This window comes from Zingiber officinale, chromosome 10B (assembly GCF_018446385.1).
Source record: "Zingiber officinale cultivar Zhangliang chromosome 10B, Zo_v1.1, whole genome shotgun sequence".
In the NCBI taxonomy this organism is placed as follows: Eukaryota; Viridiplantae; Streptophyta; class Magnoliopsida; order Zingiberales; family Zingiberaceae; genus Zingiber; species Zingiber officinale.
The window spans coordinates 91,719,082-91,737,888 of record NC_056005.1 but is presented as its reverse complement, the minus strand read 5'-3'; the positions used below and the strand labels follow the sequence as shown (position 1 = coordinate 91,737,888).

Sequence of the window (18,807 nt, the reverse complement as noted above, 5' to 3'; positions counted from 1 at the left end):
GGTATCAGAGCAGTTCCCATTCTCCAGCATCACACATCAGCACCATCCTTGCCGTCTTCAAGTAAGAAAGTATTTAAGTTTTCTTTTATACTTTTCTTATTAATTGCAGTATAGAGTATTTGCTTAGAAATGTTTAAGTAAGATAGAAGTTCTTGATTTCTTTTGTTTACATATGTATATATGTCTAGAAAGCGTAGGGACGATTTTAAGTTTCTCTACATAACTAGATGTCAAGAAGAGGACGTCCCCGTACCGTTCGTACTGAGGACCGAGCACAGGAGAACGAAGAGCCCAGAATAGCTGAACCAAATCTCTCTGAAGTTGTTGCTCAACTCCAGAGACAAGTGGCGGAGCTGCAACAAGTAATCGTCGATCTGATGGCGAATCAGCAGCCAGTCCCTCCCACTCCTCCAACTATTAATGTGGAAACTCCGGTGGTAACTGAGGTTCCACCAGTCCCCACAGCACCTAGAAGACAAGAAGCCTACCTGATACAGTGGTTGAAGCTGAAACCAGAAAGTTTTTCAGGCACGACTGAGCCCTGGGATGCTCAGGCTTGGTTCAAGACACTGGAGAGCACCATGGAGCTTCTTGACTGGCCAGAAGTCGAGAAGGTCAAGTGTGCTTCTTTCTGCTTATCTGGAGATGCCCGTATGTGGTGGGAAAGAGTGAAGAGCAAGAGAATAGTCAATCAGATGAACTGGGCTGACTTCGAGACGGAGTTTTACGAAGAATTCTTTCGTCAACGAATCACCAACAAGCATTATGAGGAGTTTATAGAATTCAGACAAGGTGATCTTTCAGTGGAAGAAGCAGTCAAGAGATTCAACAGGCTGGCTCGCATCTGCCCAGAGTTAGTAAGTACGGAGAAGGAACGAGTCAGACTGATGCTTAGGATGCTGAGACCAGTGATAGCACTTAATGTGAGTAGTGGAACACACTAGCCTCAGATTGGCGAAGAGCTGGTCAGCAGAGCATTAGTCGCTGAGCATTATTTGAACAACATCAAGGCACAACGAGAGCAACACAAGCCAGACAAGATAAAAAACAAGACAGTGGAGAATCAGAGACCCCAGTCAAGTGATCAGAATTGGAAGGGCAAGGGTAACAAAAGGAAACAATGGAATTTTGGAGGTAGCCAAGAGGAAGGCCCAGCAAACAAGCAGACCAAGTTTTCTCCCTGTCCTAAGTGTGGAAGAGTACATCCAGGAACCTGTCTTTTGGGTACAACTGGATGTTATTCATGTGGTCAAGAAGGACATCTAGCTAGAGCATGTCCTAACAAGTTTAAGGCACCTCAGCAACAGTCAGTGCAATATAGAGACAAGCCTGCTGATAGCCATGATTTTGGCTGTATTATTGTGAATCATAATGCATGTTTTTATTAGTTTATTCATAGCTTAATCTCTCATTAGCATCATATCTCAATATTGCATTTGATTTTGGACTTAATTGTAAATTAGCTAGTTTTCATGGTATTTGGTGCTAATATTTGACTCTTCTTTTGTAGGCATCAAAAGGAGTATGGACCCGATCAGATTGGACCACACTTGGGCTCAAATCAAAGGCAAATCAAGTCGATCAAGCCTCGGAGCATTATGGGCCGTTCATCCAAGATTGAGCAGATCTGAGCCATCCATTAAAGATCTGGCCGATCCAACTTAATGGGGAGCAGATCTGAGCTATTTATGAAGATCCAGAAGTTTTGATCCAGATCTGAGTTCATCCAGCCATTGATCCAGCCGAATAAATTTGAACCGTTCATTTAAGACTGGGCGGATCTAGGCCATCCAGTGATGATCTGATCGATCCGACCTACAGGAGAGTAGATCCAGACCCTAGATCAACATCAGTACCTTCGGATCGGATTTTGGATGACTCTTCACCGTTGATTTAGCTCCAAATCAATCTCAGCCGTCGGTTCAAATCTGAGATCTGTTCAAATGAGAAGCTACAGTGATCCAGCTTCTTCGTCGATTCCTCCGCGCTCAGCTCTGCGTCCCGGCGTCTTTCTTCAGGATTTCGGCCCCATCCTCCTTCAGATCTACTTCTCTTCGAGTCTAAATGGCTTCGGAGCTTCCATTCTTTTGCTTCTAGGCTCAGATCTTTTGCACGCGCCGGCGAACTTCTCTCCGGAGTTCAGATCTGTTCGTATGTCTTCTGTTTCAGCCATCATCGGGGGAATTCTTCGGTGATAGTGGCTTGCTCTCTATCAGAGAGTATCGATCCAGAGAAATCGGATTCAAGATCTGCGAAATTTCGAGCTGTGCAGTGCCAATCTTCACCGGCTTTTCCAGGAAAGTTTTCTTGGTGCTGGAAGAGATTGAATTGAGTTGAAGTTTTCATTCAATTAGCTTGTGTTGTAGCAAGGGAAGACTTGTTAGAGGAGTAGTTTTGATTGGAGATGGCTTAGAGTTTAGTTGTGCAGTTTATAGTTTCTGCGTTTTTATTTCCTTTAGGTGTTGTCATTGAATTCATTGTTTCTTTAATTCTGAACTATATAGTTCTAGTTTTGTTTCCTTAGTTATCTTTTGTGCAAGTTAATTCTGTTTTCTTTCTTGTTTTTACAGCTAGAGTTTTGCATTTCTATGCTACAGTTATTCTTCCTGCAATTCCAGTTTCGAATTAAACTTTCTGCACATGTCATTTTCTGCAATTTAGGTCTGATGAATTCCTTTTAGTTGCAAAATTGCAGAGTAAGTAGTTTTCTTTATTTAGATTAATTGTGTTTAAGATTAGATCTATTAATTGCACTTCAATTCTTCACTTGGAATTTGAATAAAAATTAGATACTTCTATTTCATTAGGAGAAAATTTCAAAAGAAAAAAATAATTCTAATCTAAAATCAATCATCCTTCAATTAGTTTCCTTGTGAGAATCGACTTGGGACTTTATGCTACATGTTTATCTTTAGTTTTGGAATGTTCCGATCTTTATTAATTTGATGTACAATGTGACATGGAAATGGTAAACATCAAATTTTGGCGCCGTTGCCGGGGAAACTAGTGGAGTTTGCTTGTTTTTAGATTGCGTATAGTTCATCTTTTCTTTTTTTTCACTTTCTTGATTTTATTGTCTATCTATTTTTATTCTAACTATTGATTTTTGGTGATATGACCAGGTCCTCGTGTGGTAAACTACTTGATTTTGATCTAGAAATTGAAAGGACCTTCAGAGCTTTGAGAATTCAAGAGAACATTTCAGAGGACTCAGGAAGTTTTTTATCATCTTCAGATACCCCCATGGCTGATCATAGCAGGACAATGAAGGAACTTGCAGCTCCTGATGAAGCCTACAAGTATTCTTGCATTACTTATCCAGACTTGGCAGGAGACTTCGAACTTAGATCTGGATTGATTCATTTGCTTCCAAAATATCAAGGATTATCTGGAGAAGACCCAAATAGACATTTGCATGAATTCCATGTGGTATGCTCAACCATGAAGCCACAAGGAATCTCAGAAGAAGATATCAAGCTGAGGGCTTTTCCATTTTCATTAACTGGAGTAGCAAAAGATTGGCTGTATTATTTGCCACCAGGATACATTACTTCTTGGATAGATATGAAGAAGGCTTTCTTGGAGAAATTCTTTCCAGCTTCAAGGACTGCAATTATCAGGAAAAGTATCTGTGGGATTCAGCAAGTGGTGGGAGAGACATTATACGACTATTGGGAGCGATTCAAGAAATTATGTTCATGTTGTCCTCAACACCAAATCAGTGAGAAGCTACTAGTCCAATACTTCTATGAGGGTTTGCTACCTATGGACAGAAGTATGATAGATGCAGCAGCTGGAGGAGCTTTAGTGAACAAGACTCCAGAACAAGCTAGGGAGCTTATTTCAAACATGGCAGAAAATTCACAACAATTTGGAAGTAGAGCTTTGACAACAAGAGGGGTTGGAGAGGTTCAAATGGTTTCCAATGAACAAAAGGAGATAAGAAGCTCATTATTGGAGTTAACATCTTTGGTGAAGCAATTGGCACTGAATAATGCTAATCAAGCTTCCATTTTGCCAAGTACACAGTTTCCATATCAATCGAAGGGAGTTTGTGGCATTTGTTCAAGCCAAGACCACAATTCAGAATTATGTCCAAATGTTCATCAAGATGAGTCAGTAGCAGCATTTTCTAGAGCTCAGTTTCCTCAAAAATATGACCCCCACTCATCTACTTATAATCCTGGTTGGAGAGATCATCCTAATTTTAAGTATAGCAACTCATTCTATCAACAACCATTTTCAAATCAGCAGTTCAGCCACACTTCCAGCAATTTCCAGCAACCTCAGCAAAGTTTCCAGCAGCAAAATCAGCCTTTCCAGCAATATTATCAACCTGTAAATCAATTCCAGCAGCAATTTCAGCCTTTTCAGCAGTTTCCAAATCAAAATCAGTAATGGCAAGTCCAAAATCAGGGAGTTCAGCAGGGGCAAAATGCAATCCAAAATGCACTTCCAGCACCTTCAAGGTTAAGTTTGACCCAAGGAAATTCTAATAACTCTTTTAATTCCGATTCACAACAGAAGATGGATGAATTGCTGCAACAAATTTTGCAACAGCAGCAATTATTTTTACAGCAGCAGCAACATCAACAAAGGACAGATTCAGCTTTGCAAAATCTTGAAAGACAGATTAGCCAACTAGCAACGAACTTAAATCAAATGCAAGCTCAAGGTTCAAGCAAACTACCTTCTCAAACAATGCCAAACCCAAAGAATGTGAGTTCGTTGACTCTTCGAAGTGGAAGAACCATAACCGAACCAATGAAGAATATTCTAATTGGATCAAATTTTGTTGCACCAGTACCGGATTCACCAGATCTTGCACCAAGAAATTTGAATTCAGAATCCACTCAACCAGTACATAACAGTGGAAGAAATACAGCAGAACAGATTTCAACAGATTTTGGTTCAGCAGAACAAAATGACTCGCAATCAGCTCCAATTTCAGCTCAAAATGTAGAGAAAGAATCACAACAGCAAGGTACTGAGATTTCTGCTCCCTTACCTTTTCCTCAGAGAAGAATCCAGCAAAAGAAACATGTTGAGGAAGATAAAGCTAGGGAATTTCAAGAACTTGTTAATTTGTTTAGCAAAGTGGAGGTGAATGTGCCCTTGTTAACCATGATAGAGCAAGTTCCGAAATATGCAAAATTTCTCAAGGATGTATGTGTGCATAAGAAGAAATTAAAGGGAAATGAATTAGTTAGCATGGGAAAAAATGTTTCTGCTCTTATTCGACCTATTCCTCAGAAGTGTGATGATCCAGGAGTTTTCACCGTGCCATGTACTATTGGAAATTATGTATTTGAGGATGCTATGCTGGATTTAGGAGCTTCTATTAATGTAATGCCGAAATCAGTTTTTCTATCATTGGGTATTGATCCTCTACAGCCTACGGGAGTTGTTATTCAGTTAGCCAACCGTAGTCAGGCTCATCCGACTGGAGTGATTGAGAATGTTTTGGTTAAAGTGAGTGACCTTATATTTCCAGCTGATTTCTACATTTTGGATATGGAAGGCGATGTATTAATGAATAGAGCTCCAATTATTTTGGGAAGACCGTTCCTTAAGACTGCCAGAACTAAGATTGATGTACATGCTGGAACTTTATCTATGGAGATTGCTGATGTAGTTGTTCAATTTAGCATTTTTGATACGATACAACAAAAGAAGAACCATTCTATTTTCAGTGTTTATAAATCCGAATGGCTAGATACTATGAATTTTATTGATGCGGATTATGATGAAATTGTTTCAGATTCTGATGAATTGGGTTGTGAATCTAAACATTCTCGAGGTTGTATTGATAACAGGGAAATAATTGAGATAACACCTAATTATGGTCAAACTTCAGTGGATGGATCTATAAGTGTAGGGGATTGCATGGAAGCATTACCCCAAGAATCACCTAAATTGGATGTAAGTGAAGATAGTGTAGGGACTTGTGCTATGGAGACAAGCACCCAAGAATCACTACCAATTATTGTACCTTCATCAAAACTATATATTGAATCACAGGAAATTTCAAAGGACATTGCAGAGGAAGTTGTGGAGCCAGTGAGACAACCAAAGGAACTGACTAACCCATTGAACTCTTTTTGTGTTAGCAATATTTTTTCTAATGGTGTTATTGAGATGCAGGAGGTGTCTACTGGTCAACCCTTCAAAGTGTATAGCAACCAACTTAAGAAATTCCTTCGGGGGAGGAAATGATGCAGAGTGGACAAGGTGGACAATAATGATGCAATTCACCAAAATCAAAGGGGAGTTCGTTCCAACTTAGCTTTTATTTTTGCTTTCACACAAATAATAAGTCTTTGCTTTCACAACTTAGTTTTTAGTTCGTTTCTTTTAGCTTGCTTAGTTGTTTAATAAATTCTTTGTTTACAAATAATAAGTTTAGTATATGGGAATAAATTCTTTACTATTATAATTTTCCTATAGAATAAAGTTTGAATTTGGAATAAAAAAATGGTACCCCCTTTACAAGTTTTCTATAACATGTTAGGAATAGAGAGTGTGAGCTAGATTTGAGAATCTATTTTGGAGCTTAATGTCTATAATAGATTTTTAATTTTCTCAAGGTTTCTACTTAATAATGGACACTTGATTGGTAAATTGGATTGATGCTTTTTCATGCCTAGTGAGGATGAGCCTTAATTGAGTGATGCACTTGTGTTATTGCACTCTAGAACTTGCTTTGATTCTTTCAAAACCACAATCCAATGGATTAAATCATGTTTATGAAGGTATATCAATTTGTTTCTCTTCCACACGAATTCTTGCTAATTTTCTTGATAATCCTCATGTCGATTTTTGTCTTCTCATTTGTAAATCTTGGATATGGATACATTAAGTGTTATATGATGGATTCTTTGGCCAAGAGGACAAGGATTTAAGTGTGGGGGAAATGTGAATTGATTTTGAATTTTTGGAAGCATTTGGAACTTGTAAGTTTCTGTTATTTGCTTCATGGATGTTTCTATTTTTGAATTGCAAGGTTTTAAATCCAAGGTTTTAATACTGAATTGTCAAAAAGAATCATTACTTGAGCTTTATCATGTATATAGCAAGCTTAATTAGCTTTGATTTCCGGAAATTGGTACCATGGTGATTCCTTGAAAGTACCCTTTATGCTGTATTGATTCTGGGCAATTGGAATTTAGATTGCAAGATACTGAATTTGTGATGAGATGCTGTTTTTATACTCTAATATTCAGTGATTGCAGTTACAAGAAATGAAGAGTGAATTGTTGAGATTTTGTTTGTGATTGTTTATGCTGTCCAAGATGTATCAACTTGGCATTGTTAGTTGTTAAATTCAGTGAGGAATTGTTGAAGACCTTTTATTGTAGATTAATGGCAGACAGGGATAATTCTTTAATGCCGTGAACAAAATTCTGGAAATGGAAGCAGTGCACATTATCAGTAACAGCACTCAAATCAATGAAGAAATACATTGAAGCTGTTGAATTTTCAGTAACATATGGAATTCTATTGCCTTCTATAACTTCATAAGTTGAATTGGATGGAATTTTAGAAGTATCAAATTGCTGAAATGAAATCTGTGAAGTTGTAGGAACTGCAATGAAAATGCAGATTCAGGAAATGAACAACATTGAAATTTTTACACTGAAGGAATGAGGACAATAGCTACTACTTGATACAAACTTCAAAATAGTGAAGAGAATTTGAGAAGATTGAAGTTAAATACTATGAATATGAAATGCTGAATCTGGGCAGGGCAGAAGAACTAAATTGTTGAACTTTGATGAATTCTAAATGCAGTTAATTGAAATGTGATTCTAGATATTATTTGGGATGTGAAGTGCTATTGATACATGTCATTACGATATCTTATAATGACATTAAAATTCTAAAACTGTAAATGCAGAAATCTGCAGATTTCTGTGCAGATTCTGTACAAATTCTGGAATATGTGTTGTAGCAAGTTTGAGTTGCTTAAATCCGGAAATTTTTGGGAGGCTGATTTGATAGGGATCTTAAGAGGCCAGATGTTAAGAAATTGGAATTTTTGGATGCTAGATGATGGTGAGTTAATACAAGTTCAGGAACTGTGTAGAAAAACAGGAAACTCTGTTGCTGAAAATGTTGAAATCTGTTGAATGCAGTAGAGGCGACAAGGAATAAAAATAGGACTCAGTAAGCTGCTGCCTTTGAGCTGATTGTGCCAAGATTTAGTTCCGACATTGAATTCAGTGAGGAAGTAGAGTAAAGCCCTTGCAGTTATACACACAAATTGTATTCTTCTACCTCCATGACCTCTATACACTGTAAATCTGAATTTCAGAGTTGGGAATTACTGAACAATGGAGGGAATCTGTCAATGCAGTATTGAATCTGGGCAGTGCTGAATTTTGGTAGTGCAGAGAAAGTGAATTGTTGCTGATTTCAAGAAGAATATATTTGTGATAAGTTCCTTGATATTTTGAAATGCAGATTCTTTGTTCAATCTTCTGCTAATAATTTCATATATCAACTTAGTTGAATACTTGTTGAGTTTCATTGCTCGAGACGAGCAAGGATTTAAGTGTGGGGGAAGTTTTGGATTTTCTTTTCACAAATTGATTGAGTTTTGTGTCCTGTGTATTGTAAGTACTGAATTTTGCAGCTGAAATTTGATTGTGAACTGCTTTCTGAAATGAACTAGGAACAAAGCAAGAATGTGCATAGAATTGCTGAAACATTGCAAGGAAATCTAGTAACTGAATTGAAACAGTGAGGGAACAGCTGGATATCAAAGGTGAACTGATGGAAGCTGTTGAAGTCTATCAATTGGAATGCTGTGCAGGAAGTCTTCAAGTTTACAGAGGAAACTTTTCATAAATTGATACTGAATAGTGCTAGTGGAGCTGGTATTTGTTTGTGCTGGAATTGTGAAAGGCTAAGAATTGAAGCTGAGTAAATGAAGATTGCTGGAATTTTGAATGAATGAAATGGTTTTCAAGGGTTAATTTGTAGAGATGCATTTATTGAAATTAAAGAATGAGGAATTGAAAGTTTTGATTAATGGTGAAGCGATTAGAAGAGAGTTAAGGAAGAAGTTAAAGAAGGGAGTATGGTCAAGTATTCATTAGATAGCATTCTTTTGTATCCATGTCTTCCATTAGAACTAAAATTCAATCTTTCTTTCTTATCTTTTCTTTGTTGTTAATTCTTTCTTTACTTATCTTTTCTTGCAATTAATGTTTGATTTGCACTTAATTCATATTCTTACATTTTCTTGTTCATGATTAACCTTTATAATGTGATTGATATCCATGATCATGGTGGAGAGTAGAAGATAAGCAAGCATATGGTAGTGCAAGAAGCACAAATAGCATGAGTGCCCTCCATTTTTGTGATTACATGTGAGATAGGATGAGGGCCTCAAAAATTCTATCCTGTGAGGTTTTAGTGTGAAATCAATTCCAATTTATTCATGATGAATGGAAATTATTATGTGGTTAACCAAGAGTAAAGTTTGAAGTCCATGAATGCTTGAGATTTTTGTAATGTGATAATCTTAGATGGTTTACTTTCTTTTATTTCTAATCATGTCTAGAAATTTGTTTAGGGGGTGCCATTTAAGTAGGATTTTTAGTTTTCTTGACTTGAACGGGACGTCCAAGATTAAGTGTGGGGGATTTGATAGCCATGATTTTGGCTATATTATTGTGAATCATAATGCATGTTTTTATTAGTTTATTCATAGCTTAATCTCTCATTAGCATCATATCTCAATATTGCATTTGATTTTGGACTTAATTGTAAATTAGCTAGTTTTCATGGTATTTGGTGCTAATATTTGACTCTTATTTTGTAGGCATCAAAAGGGGTATGGACCCGATCAGATTGGACCACACTTGGGCTCAAATCAAAGGCAAATCAAGTCGATCAAGCCTCGGAGCATTATGGGTCGTTCATCCAAGATTGAGCAGATCTGAGCCATCCATTGAAGATCTGGCCGATCTAACTTAATGGGAAGCAGATCTGAGCTATTTATGAAGATCCAGAAGTTTTGATCCAAATTTGAGTTCATCCAGTCATTGATCCAGCCGAATAAATTTGAACCGTTCATTTAAGACTGGGCGGATCTGGGCCATCCAGTGATGATCTGATCGATCCGACCTACAGGAGAGTAGATCCAGACCCTAGATCAACATCAGTACCTTCGGATCGGATTTTGGATGACTCTTCACCGTTGATTTAGCTCCAAATCAATCTCAGCCGTCGGTTCAAATCTGAGATCTGTTCAAATGAGAAGCTACAGTGATCCAGCTTCTTCGTCGATTCCTCCGCGCTCAGCTCCGCGTCCCGGCATCTTTCTTCAGGATTTCGGCCCCATCCTCCTTCAGATCTACTTCTCTTCGAGTCTAATTAGCTTTGGAGCTTCCATTTTTTTGCTTCTAGGCTCGGATCTTTTGCACGCGCCGACGAACTTCTCTCCGGAGCTCAGATCTGTTCGTATGTCTTCTGTTTCAGCCATCATCGGGGGAATTCTTCGGTGATAGTGGCTTGCTCTCTATCAGAGAGTATCGATCCAGAGAAATCGGATTCAAGATCTGCGAAATTTCGAGCTGTGCAGTGCCAATCTTCACCGGCTTTTCCAGGAAAGTTTTCTTGGTGCTGGAAGAGATTGAATTGAGTTGAAGTTTTCATTCAATTAGCTTGTGTTGTAGCAAGGGAAGACTTGTTAAAGGAGTAGTTTTGATTGGAGATGGCTTAGAGTTTAGTTGTGCAGTTTATAGTTTCTGCGTTTTTGTTTCCTTTAGATGTTGTCATTGAATTCATTGTTTCTTTAATTCTGAACTATATAGTTCTAGTTTTGTTTCCTTAGTTATCTTTTGTGCAAGTTAATTCTGTTTTCTTTCTTGTTTTTACAGCTAGAGTTTTGCATTTCTATGCTACAGTTATTCTTCCTGCAATTCCAGTTTTGAATTAAACTTTCTGCACATGTCATTTTCTGCAATTTAGGTCTGATGAATTCCTTTTAGTTGCAAAATTACAGAGTAAGTAGTTTTCTTTATTTAGATTAATTGTGTTTAAGATTAGATCTATTAATTGCACTTCAATTCTTCACTTGGAATTTGAATAAAAATTAGATACTTCTATTTCATCAGGAGAAAATTTCAAAAGAAAAAAATAATTCTAATCTAAAATCAATCATCCTTCAATTAGTTTCCTTGTGAGAATCGACTTGAGACTTTATGCTACATGTTTATCTTTAGTTTTGGAATGTTCCGATCTTAATTAATTTGATGTACAATGTGACATGGAAATGGTAAACATCACCTGCACAGTTACACCACATGACAACATTGCTAGAAGGACCCTGTCTCAGTCAGGGACGGTTGGAAGCCCCACCCATTCCAACCAATGCCAGGGTATTTTCTCTTACTAAGGAAGAAGCTGCCGGTGCCCCACAATAGTCACAGAATTATTCTAAGTTCGAGGACGAACTTTTTATAAGGTATGAGGGATTGTAACGACCCAATTTTCCTCATTAGGAGTTCTAACAGTTCTTAAAAATATTTAGAAATACTTTAGAAAAATTCTAGAGATTTTTAGGAATATATAGAATATATTTATGCAATTTTTGGAGGTCATTTGGTATTTTTATTAAACGAAAGAAGTTTCGACAAAAAAATGTCCAAGCTGAGGCTTGAATCGGGAACCCCTGACCCGAGCAAAACCCGGCTAACCAACTGGGCTAGCAATTGTTACTTGAACAAATAGAGGAAGAGATCTATTTAAGTAATAGGAATTAATAACAAAGAAATAAAAGGAAGAAAAAGAGGTAGCAGCCGAGAATTGAACCCGGGGCTTTGGGCTTGGTCAAAACCCAGCCAACCAACTGTTCCGCGGATATTTCGCAAAAGAGTTGGCAGCGAAATAACCTTAAGTTAACATAAATACCAGAGTTATAAAAGGAACTTAGGGCTTGAGAATTTCCCGAGCCCTAATTTCTCCCGAATCCCTTCTTCTCTTCTCACGCGTGCGCGGCGTCGGCGACTTCTCTCGGGCGGAAAGCGAAGCTGAGTTAGGGCTTCTCTTCGACGGACGGCGGAGGGAGATTTCCGAGAGCTCTTCACACCGCCGAGCTTCTCTCGGCGAGGAGAAGTCGGGAGCACGAGGAGGAGCCGCGATTTCGAGTCCTCTGATCAGAGCTCCGAAACCCTAGAAGTTCTTTCCGGCTGTGAGTTCAGGAACAGCAAGGTAAGTTGCTCACTCACCTGCGGTAAGGTAGTTTTGAGCCTTTTGATTAGTGTTTTCTTGTTTTGTGAATGTGCCGTGAGGTTCTTGTTTTCGATTGAGGGATTCTGTGATGATCTTGATTCGTTTCGTGTTCCTATGAGGTTTTGGATTTTGTTTCCTTCATGATGTCCTTCCGAAGCATACTGTAAGAAGTATGTTCTTGAGGCTAACTATTGTGAATTCAATTCGGATTGTTTCGGGGTTTGCTGGGAAGGTAGGTTTGTTTTGTAGCTTACGGCAGAATAGTATGCTTTGTTAAGTTAACCCCGCATTACTTGAATTGCAGTCCTATCTTTATGAAATTGTGAAGAACCGCCCATTCCTTTTGTGCTATAAGTTGAGCAAGAACAGCCCATTAAACCTATCCTAGCTTTAGAGCTTGCATTGCAGATTTTTGATTGTCTAGCATAGCATATTTTGAATGGTTAGCATTGTAGATTAGCATTTCAGATTTTTTTTTTTGGTTTATTCTAGCATGCTGTTTGGACTTTCCCATTTGCTATTGAATATGCATGATTAGATTTCATTTTCTATTTCATTGCTATAGGTTTGAGCATGAGTAGATTTAGAGTTCTAGTTCCTTATGTAATTAAATGTGCATGAGTGGCATTCCTTTAAAGCAATCAGTTTCTGGTTTCTTTTGTATTGGTTATGTATGCAGAATTTTTCATTGTAGCTTAGTTTTTCCTTACTAATTCTATGCACATGATTAGTTTTAAGGTTGGTTTCTCCTTGTTAATTCCTTAATTGAAGCATGTGAACTCAAATTATGAGCATGAACAGTTTATGTTAAGTTCAGCAAGTCTAGTTTTGTGTTACGCTTCAATTTCAGCAAGTTTAAATTCCAGTTAGTAGATCTTGTTGTTTCATTACTACCTCATTTAGCATGGATAGATTTATTTCGGCTTTAGTTGTGGTTTCCTACTAAATTACCAAAAGATAAGAGTAAAAAAGATAAAGAAAAGAAAGAAAAAGGCCAAGGCCTTAAGTAGATCCAAAAGTCAAGACTTTAGGAATTTTTGGCACATAAGGTGTCTCGTTAAAATGCCAAGGCATTTAAAGAAGAAGTAATTAAGATTATAAGTATTTTACTTTTAAGAAGAGGCTAGTACCCGACTTCCGAGGTTGTCGTTAAACAAATCCAGGTGTCCAATTCCGAGGTCTTGGCCCTGGTAGACCGAGGTCTGCTCTTTTAGGATTGGTGGCTCGCTACCCCAACCTATTAGGGAACGCGCATAAGATGGTACTACGCCTGGACCCAAGAAGAAGTTGATTATTATTTTAAAGTATTATGAGTATAAGCTTTTGAACTAATAAAACAATGTGTTTACAAAAGTTTACAAGTATTAAAGAATAAGTTTTAAATAAGTGAAATAAAAGAATAAGTTTTTAAGTAAGTTTAATAAGAATCAGAAAGTGTTTAGAATTCAGTAAGTTAAATTCTTTATGCTAGCATGATAGTATGGACTTGTCTTACATGTTTAGCCTTTCAGTATGTTAGAAGAGCATGAGTTAGCTTACTGTTATTTGCTATTTATAAGCATGAGTAGCTTTACATGTTAGCATTCAGTCTTAGCATGTTTTTATTTATATACATGCATATCAAGTTTTTGTGAGTTAGATAGCGCTTACTAAGCAAATTTTGCTTATAGACTACACTTCCTCTTACTGCAGATATAGGAAAGGAAAAGATATAGCAAGGAAGGCGACAAGGTGGCGCGGATGGTGTGTGATGTTTGGACTATGGAGTAGACTAAGAGATTGAGCCAGAATTTATTTAGAATGTTTTGGTTTAAGTGTTTAACGTATTTAGAACTTGTGCATGTTATTATTTGGTTTGTTTTGTCGTGTATTTGTTAGATTTGATTTTTCCTTGGTATTGTGCTTCTTTTTGATATGTAAACTGCGTGGTTGATTGATATGTGTTCCAGCCGCTTGTGGCTGTGTATATTATGTCATGTATTAATGATTATGGTCACCGGTACAGGGGAGACTCTGTCGAAATTTTTCGGTAGGGTTTCTTCGAGGATTTTAATTATACCGGTTAAGTAGAGTTAGTAGATAAGTAACGGTCATCCTTAGAGAGTAGTAGTAGTAAGAAGGGTGGTCGTTACAGTTTCTTTACAAGATTTACTAGTTCAGTTGTCAATTCATCGTCTTCATCGTCTGAGTCAGGTTCGACTTCCGATTCAGGTTCAGTTCTTCGTCGTAATCTCGGCTCGCGTGTTCGACTAGTACCTACAATCAAAGTAACTCCCTTCTTGGTTGGCTGTGTATTAGTCTGTTCATGCAGTTCAAACTCACAAAATAACTCATCTAGTTTTATAGAAGATAGATCCTTGGAGACTTTGTAGGCATCTACCATTGATGCCCACAATATACTCCTTGGAAATGAGTTTAGTGCATACCTTATGATGTCTCGATTCTCAACTCTCTGCCCGATTGCATGGAGGGAGTTGAGAACATCTTGTATGAGCGCGTGGAGTTGACTTTCTATCTCTCCATCCTGCATTTTTAGATTATATAGTTTATTGAATAGTAAATCTCTTTTACTCACCTTGGTGTCGGAGGTGCCCTCGTGGAGTTCGATCAGCTTCTCCCATAGCTCGTTTGCACTGGAGAACGGTCCAACTCTGTTGAGCTCCTCCTTGGTCAGTCCGCACTGAAGGGTGCAGGTCGCTCTTGCATCAGCTTCCACCTTCTTGATTAGAGTCGGTTCCCATTTTTCGCAGGGTGTGGGCTTGTTGTCTTCATCAGTTGGTAGTTGTATTCCAGTTTTGATGATCATCCATGTCTCAAACTGGATCTTTAGATAAGTTTCCATTCGTCCCTTCCAATACCCAAAGTCTTTTCCAGAGAAGAGCGGGGGATGAACGATGTTGAAACCCTCTTGTTGGGCCATTTAAATATGCAAAACAAAAAAATAGCAAAAATGTCCCAAGACTGGGTCTTGGATTAGCAGTGCGGGAAATAAGGTTAAGAAATAACGAACTCGAGTGGTATTGCACCAGCCTCGAGCAAAAATCGATTCGATAAAAAAATAATTAGAATATAGCTATTAAGCTAATTCTAATCGACTCCGTAAAACTGAAAAATACCACGAAAAAATTTACATGATTGGTGGTTGCACTAGATCAATGCAACCCCACTCTGATACCAATTGTTTGATCGAGAAGAGTTAGAGAGGGGGTGAATAGCGCTCGTGACTATTTCGTTCGATTTGAATTTATAAGACAACGAGTAACGCAGCGGAAATAAGAAATAAAGAATCACACAAACACAGAAGACACAAGTCATTTACTTGGTTCGGAGCCTGTGGCGACTCCTACTCCAAGGCCCGCGATCGTTGATCGCTTACCGTGGGCAACAATTATATCGCGCAAAATTGTTTACAATTATGTACTACAATGAGTGCAATAATGGAAATTTATACCGACGACAATAATCAGAATTTCGGAGCTTCGGGTCGTCGGAGACTTGCAACAACACTTCAGGGCATCTTTTATGTAGCAGGATGTAGAAAGGTCGCTTGGAATTCGTTGTATTAAACTGCTGCTCAAAGATCCCTTTTATACAGTGCTGGAGGCGCCGAGTCGCACGCGTGGATCAGCTCTAATCTGGTCGCGCCTTATCCCATTGAAGGCGCCTCTAAGCTGGTCCAAGGCGCCTCCAGCTTACTCTGAGGCGCCTCCAGCGTCTCTGGACAGCTGGCTTCGGCTAGCACCCGAGGCGCCTCCAAGCCCCATGGAGGCGCCTCGGACACTGTTCATCCGAGGTCTAAGTTGCTTCTTTGTTCCTGCAAAATGTGTTAGTCCCAAACACAAACCCTGCAAAACAAAGTCAGCACAAGAACAATATGATAGAGATAATTGACAGTCATCGGATTGTCCGGGTCTGACTTCGGATTTTCATCTGGAAACCCTAGGTCGACCCGACACCTACTGTCCCTCTAAAGGGAACGCGTCCTCACCTACTCCACTCAGGAGATTTACTTGTTGCCAGTGCGATCCTCCAGATCGACTGGACTTTTTCTCAGCGTTCGAAGCTTCCGGACTTTCTGCTGGACTCCCGCTTCCTAGCTCGTCTAGTCTTTCACATGGTTCGCGACACCAGGACTTTCCACCTACGGTTATCCCCCCTAGGACTTTTGCCTGAAGCTCTTGACCCACCAAGGCTTTCCGCATAGGGTTACCACCCCCTATGACCTAGGGTTACCGCCCCTTAGGGTTTTCCCTTCACCTAGGGTTGCCACCCCCTAGGACCTAAGGTTACCACCCCTTAGGATTTTCACCTGCCTAACCGCAGTTAGGAATTTCCTGAAACCTTATTTAAGCACGTTAGATCACAAAACAACTTAACTTTGAATTCCTTTGCCATTATCAAAACAACGGTCGATCGTCGGATGCTTCCCGCACCAACACCTAGTACTGACAATCTCCTCAATGATTCCTCTGTCTCTTTCGCTTTATCTAAACTAGGGGTGGTAATTTTTGACCCGACACAAAAACCCAACCCGAACCGAACACGAAAAAATCAGGTTAGGGTTGGGTAGTTTCGGGTTCGGGTCAAAATCGGGTCGACCCAATTGACCCAATTAATAAACAGGTCAGGTTCGGGTCAACCTGAAATGACCCAATTATAACCCGCGAACCCATTTATAATTATAAATTTAAAATAAAATTACAAATTTAAAAAAGTTAAAAACCCTAAACATAGAGATGTGTTATTGATTGCAATGTTGCTATGGTTTATCATTTATGATATGGATTTTCAATTTATGTAGATAAATGTTATTTTTAATTTTTAATTTAATATATAAAATTTTTTTATTGAATTCAGGTCATGTTCGGGTCAAATGGGTCAAACGGGTTAAACGGGTCAATGGGTTAAACGGGTCAAACGGGTTAAATGGGTCGAGTTCGGGTCAAGTGCAAATAAATAGATCAGGTTTAGGTTGAATAGTTTGACCCGAATTCATAATCAGGTCGGGTTTAGATTGTCATTTTCCAACCCGCCAACCTACCAACCCGAACCAAATTGTCACCCTTAATCTAAACTAAAGGGGGCAAAATTTTCCTTACCGACCCTGATTGCAGAAGGTTTAATGTTTCCCTTTGGAATAAGCTCTATCGACACTCCTTTGGAGGTATCTTTTGGTATGTTCAGACATTCTTGACTATGTTTGTTGACCGTTTGCTAATTATTTTCTGCAATAACCTTCGCTTTTTACATTTCAGCTGATGTTCTTCTTCCCACTTTTATGTATAAGAACACCACTATGACCAAATCTTTTTTGAATAATCTCGGCAAAGAATGGCTACAGACTCGTCGAGCTAATCTTGTTTCTTCTACCCTGGGTCTATTGTCTAAGGAAGAGCAAGAAGCGGAAGTTGTTGCTGCTATGGAAGAAGAAGAACAACCTTTTGTTGCTATAGTCAAGAAACCTAGACTTACTGAGGATGTTCCTTTTTGTGACACCTTTGGTACTTTTGTGCAGACCCCCATTGTTCCTGCACCTATTTCTTTTGAGAGAGGTAAGACGTCTATGCTTCCTACCCACATTGTTTCCAATCTTTCTCTTAGAATGATGAGGCTGGCTTTACTTATTTCTTCCTCTTCTATTGTTGTTTCAGCTACTTCTGCCTCTCAGATGGCTACTACCACTTCTGCCTCCTCTCAACCTCTTTCCTTGGCTTTACCTTCTTTGACCTCTGGATCTCGAGCTAAAAGGACACCTTGCCGGAGATCTTCTCTGAATCCAGCGTCCTCGGCAATTCGTGCTTCAGCAATTGAATCGACTCTCCTTGCTTTGCCACCTTCTGTCCCTTCTAGTTCTTCCTCTGTTGCTCTTGTTTCTACTACTTCTTTTCCTGTTATTGCGTCTTCTTCTTCCCAGCCTCCTTCACCTTCAGTTCCCCCACCTTTATTTAGACAAGCTATGGGTCTACCCTTGCAGATGGGACATGCCTCTGATCCCCCTAGTTATGGTTCCCTACCGCTACAAGGCATGTTGGCTGAATCTTGGCTACATAGCCAAGAGCAATTAAGAGGCACCAATCTTTCAAACCGGGTTAACAGTCATAGCCGCTAAGTTGTTGCTATAAGTGTTTTCAATTATACGTTATTAACTTCTTATCATCTTTTCTGACCGCATTATTATTTTGTTTAGTTCCTTGCCTCAAGCATCCACCTAGACCAGCTACTTATGGCTCGGGAATGGGAAAATGGCAAGTTAAAAGGTCAAATAGAAACATTGAAAGCTACTCTTACTCCTTCCCACACTGACATGACTCAATAGCGAGAGAAGGTAGCCTCACAAGATCAACAATTAGAGGCTATGAAGAAGGAATTACAGGAATTGCAACAGTCACTGAAAAACAAAGAGCTTGAAAGGAGAACTTTAGAACTACGAGTGGATCATTTATATTCTAGTCTCCAGGTGGAAATTGCTTTGAAAGACAAAGTCCTCCCCGATGTTTCTCATAAAAGCATTGTTTTAGAGAAAGTGGAGAGGCTTCATAATGTCTTTCTTTCTGAGCGGGCTCA

General features: G+C 38.9%; 1 protein-coding gene across 1 annotated transcript; it reads left to right on the top strand.

The window, feature by feature from the left end:
• Positions 1-3,114: 3,114 nt before the first annotated feature.
• Positions 3,115-4,398, top strand: LOC122029272. Its single transcript, XM_042588207.1, has one exon. It carries the CDS (start codon positions 3,115-3,117, stop codon positions 4,396-4,398), a length of 1,284 nt encoding a protein of 427 aa, XP_042444141.1.
• Positions 4,399-18,807: the final 14,409 nt, after the last annotated feature.

Excerpts from the sequence above, each read along its gene's own strand:
- LOC122029272 (XM_042588207.1), top strand. The coding sequence starts at position 3,115 with ATGACCAGGTCCTCGTGTGGTAAACTACTTGATTTTGATCTAGAAATT.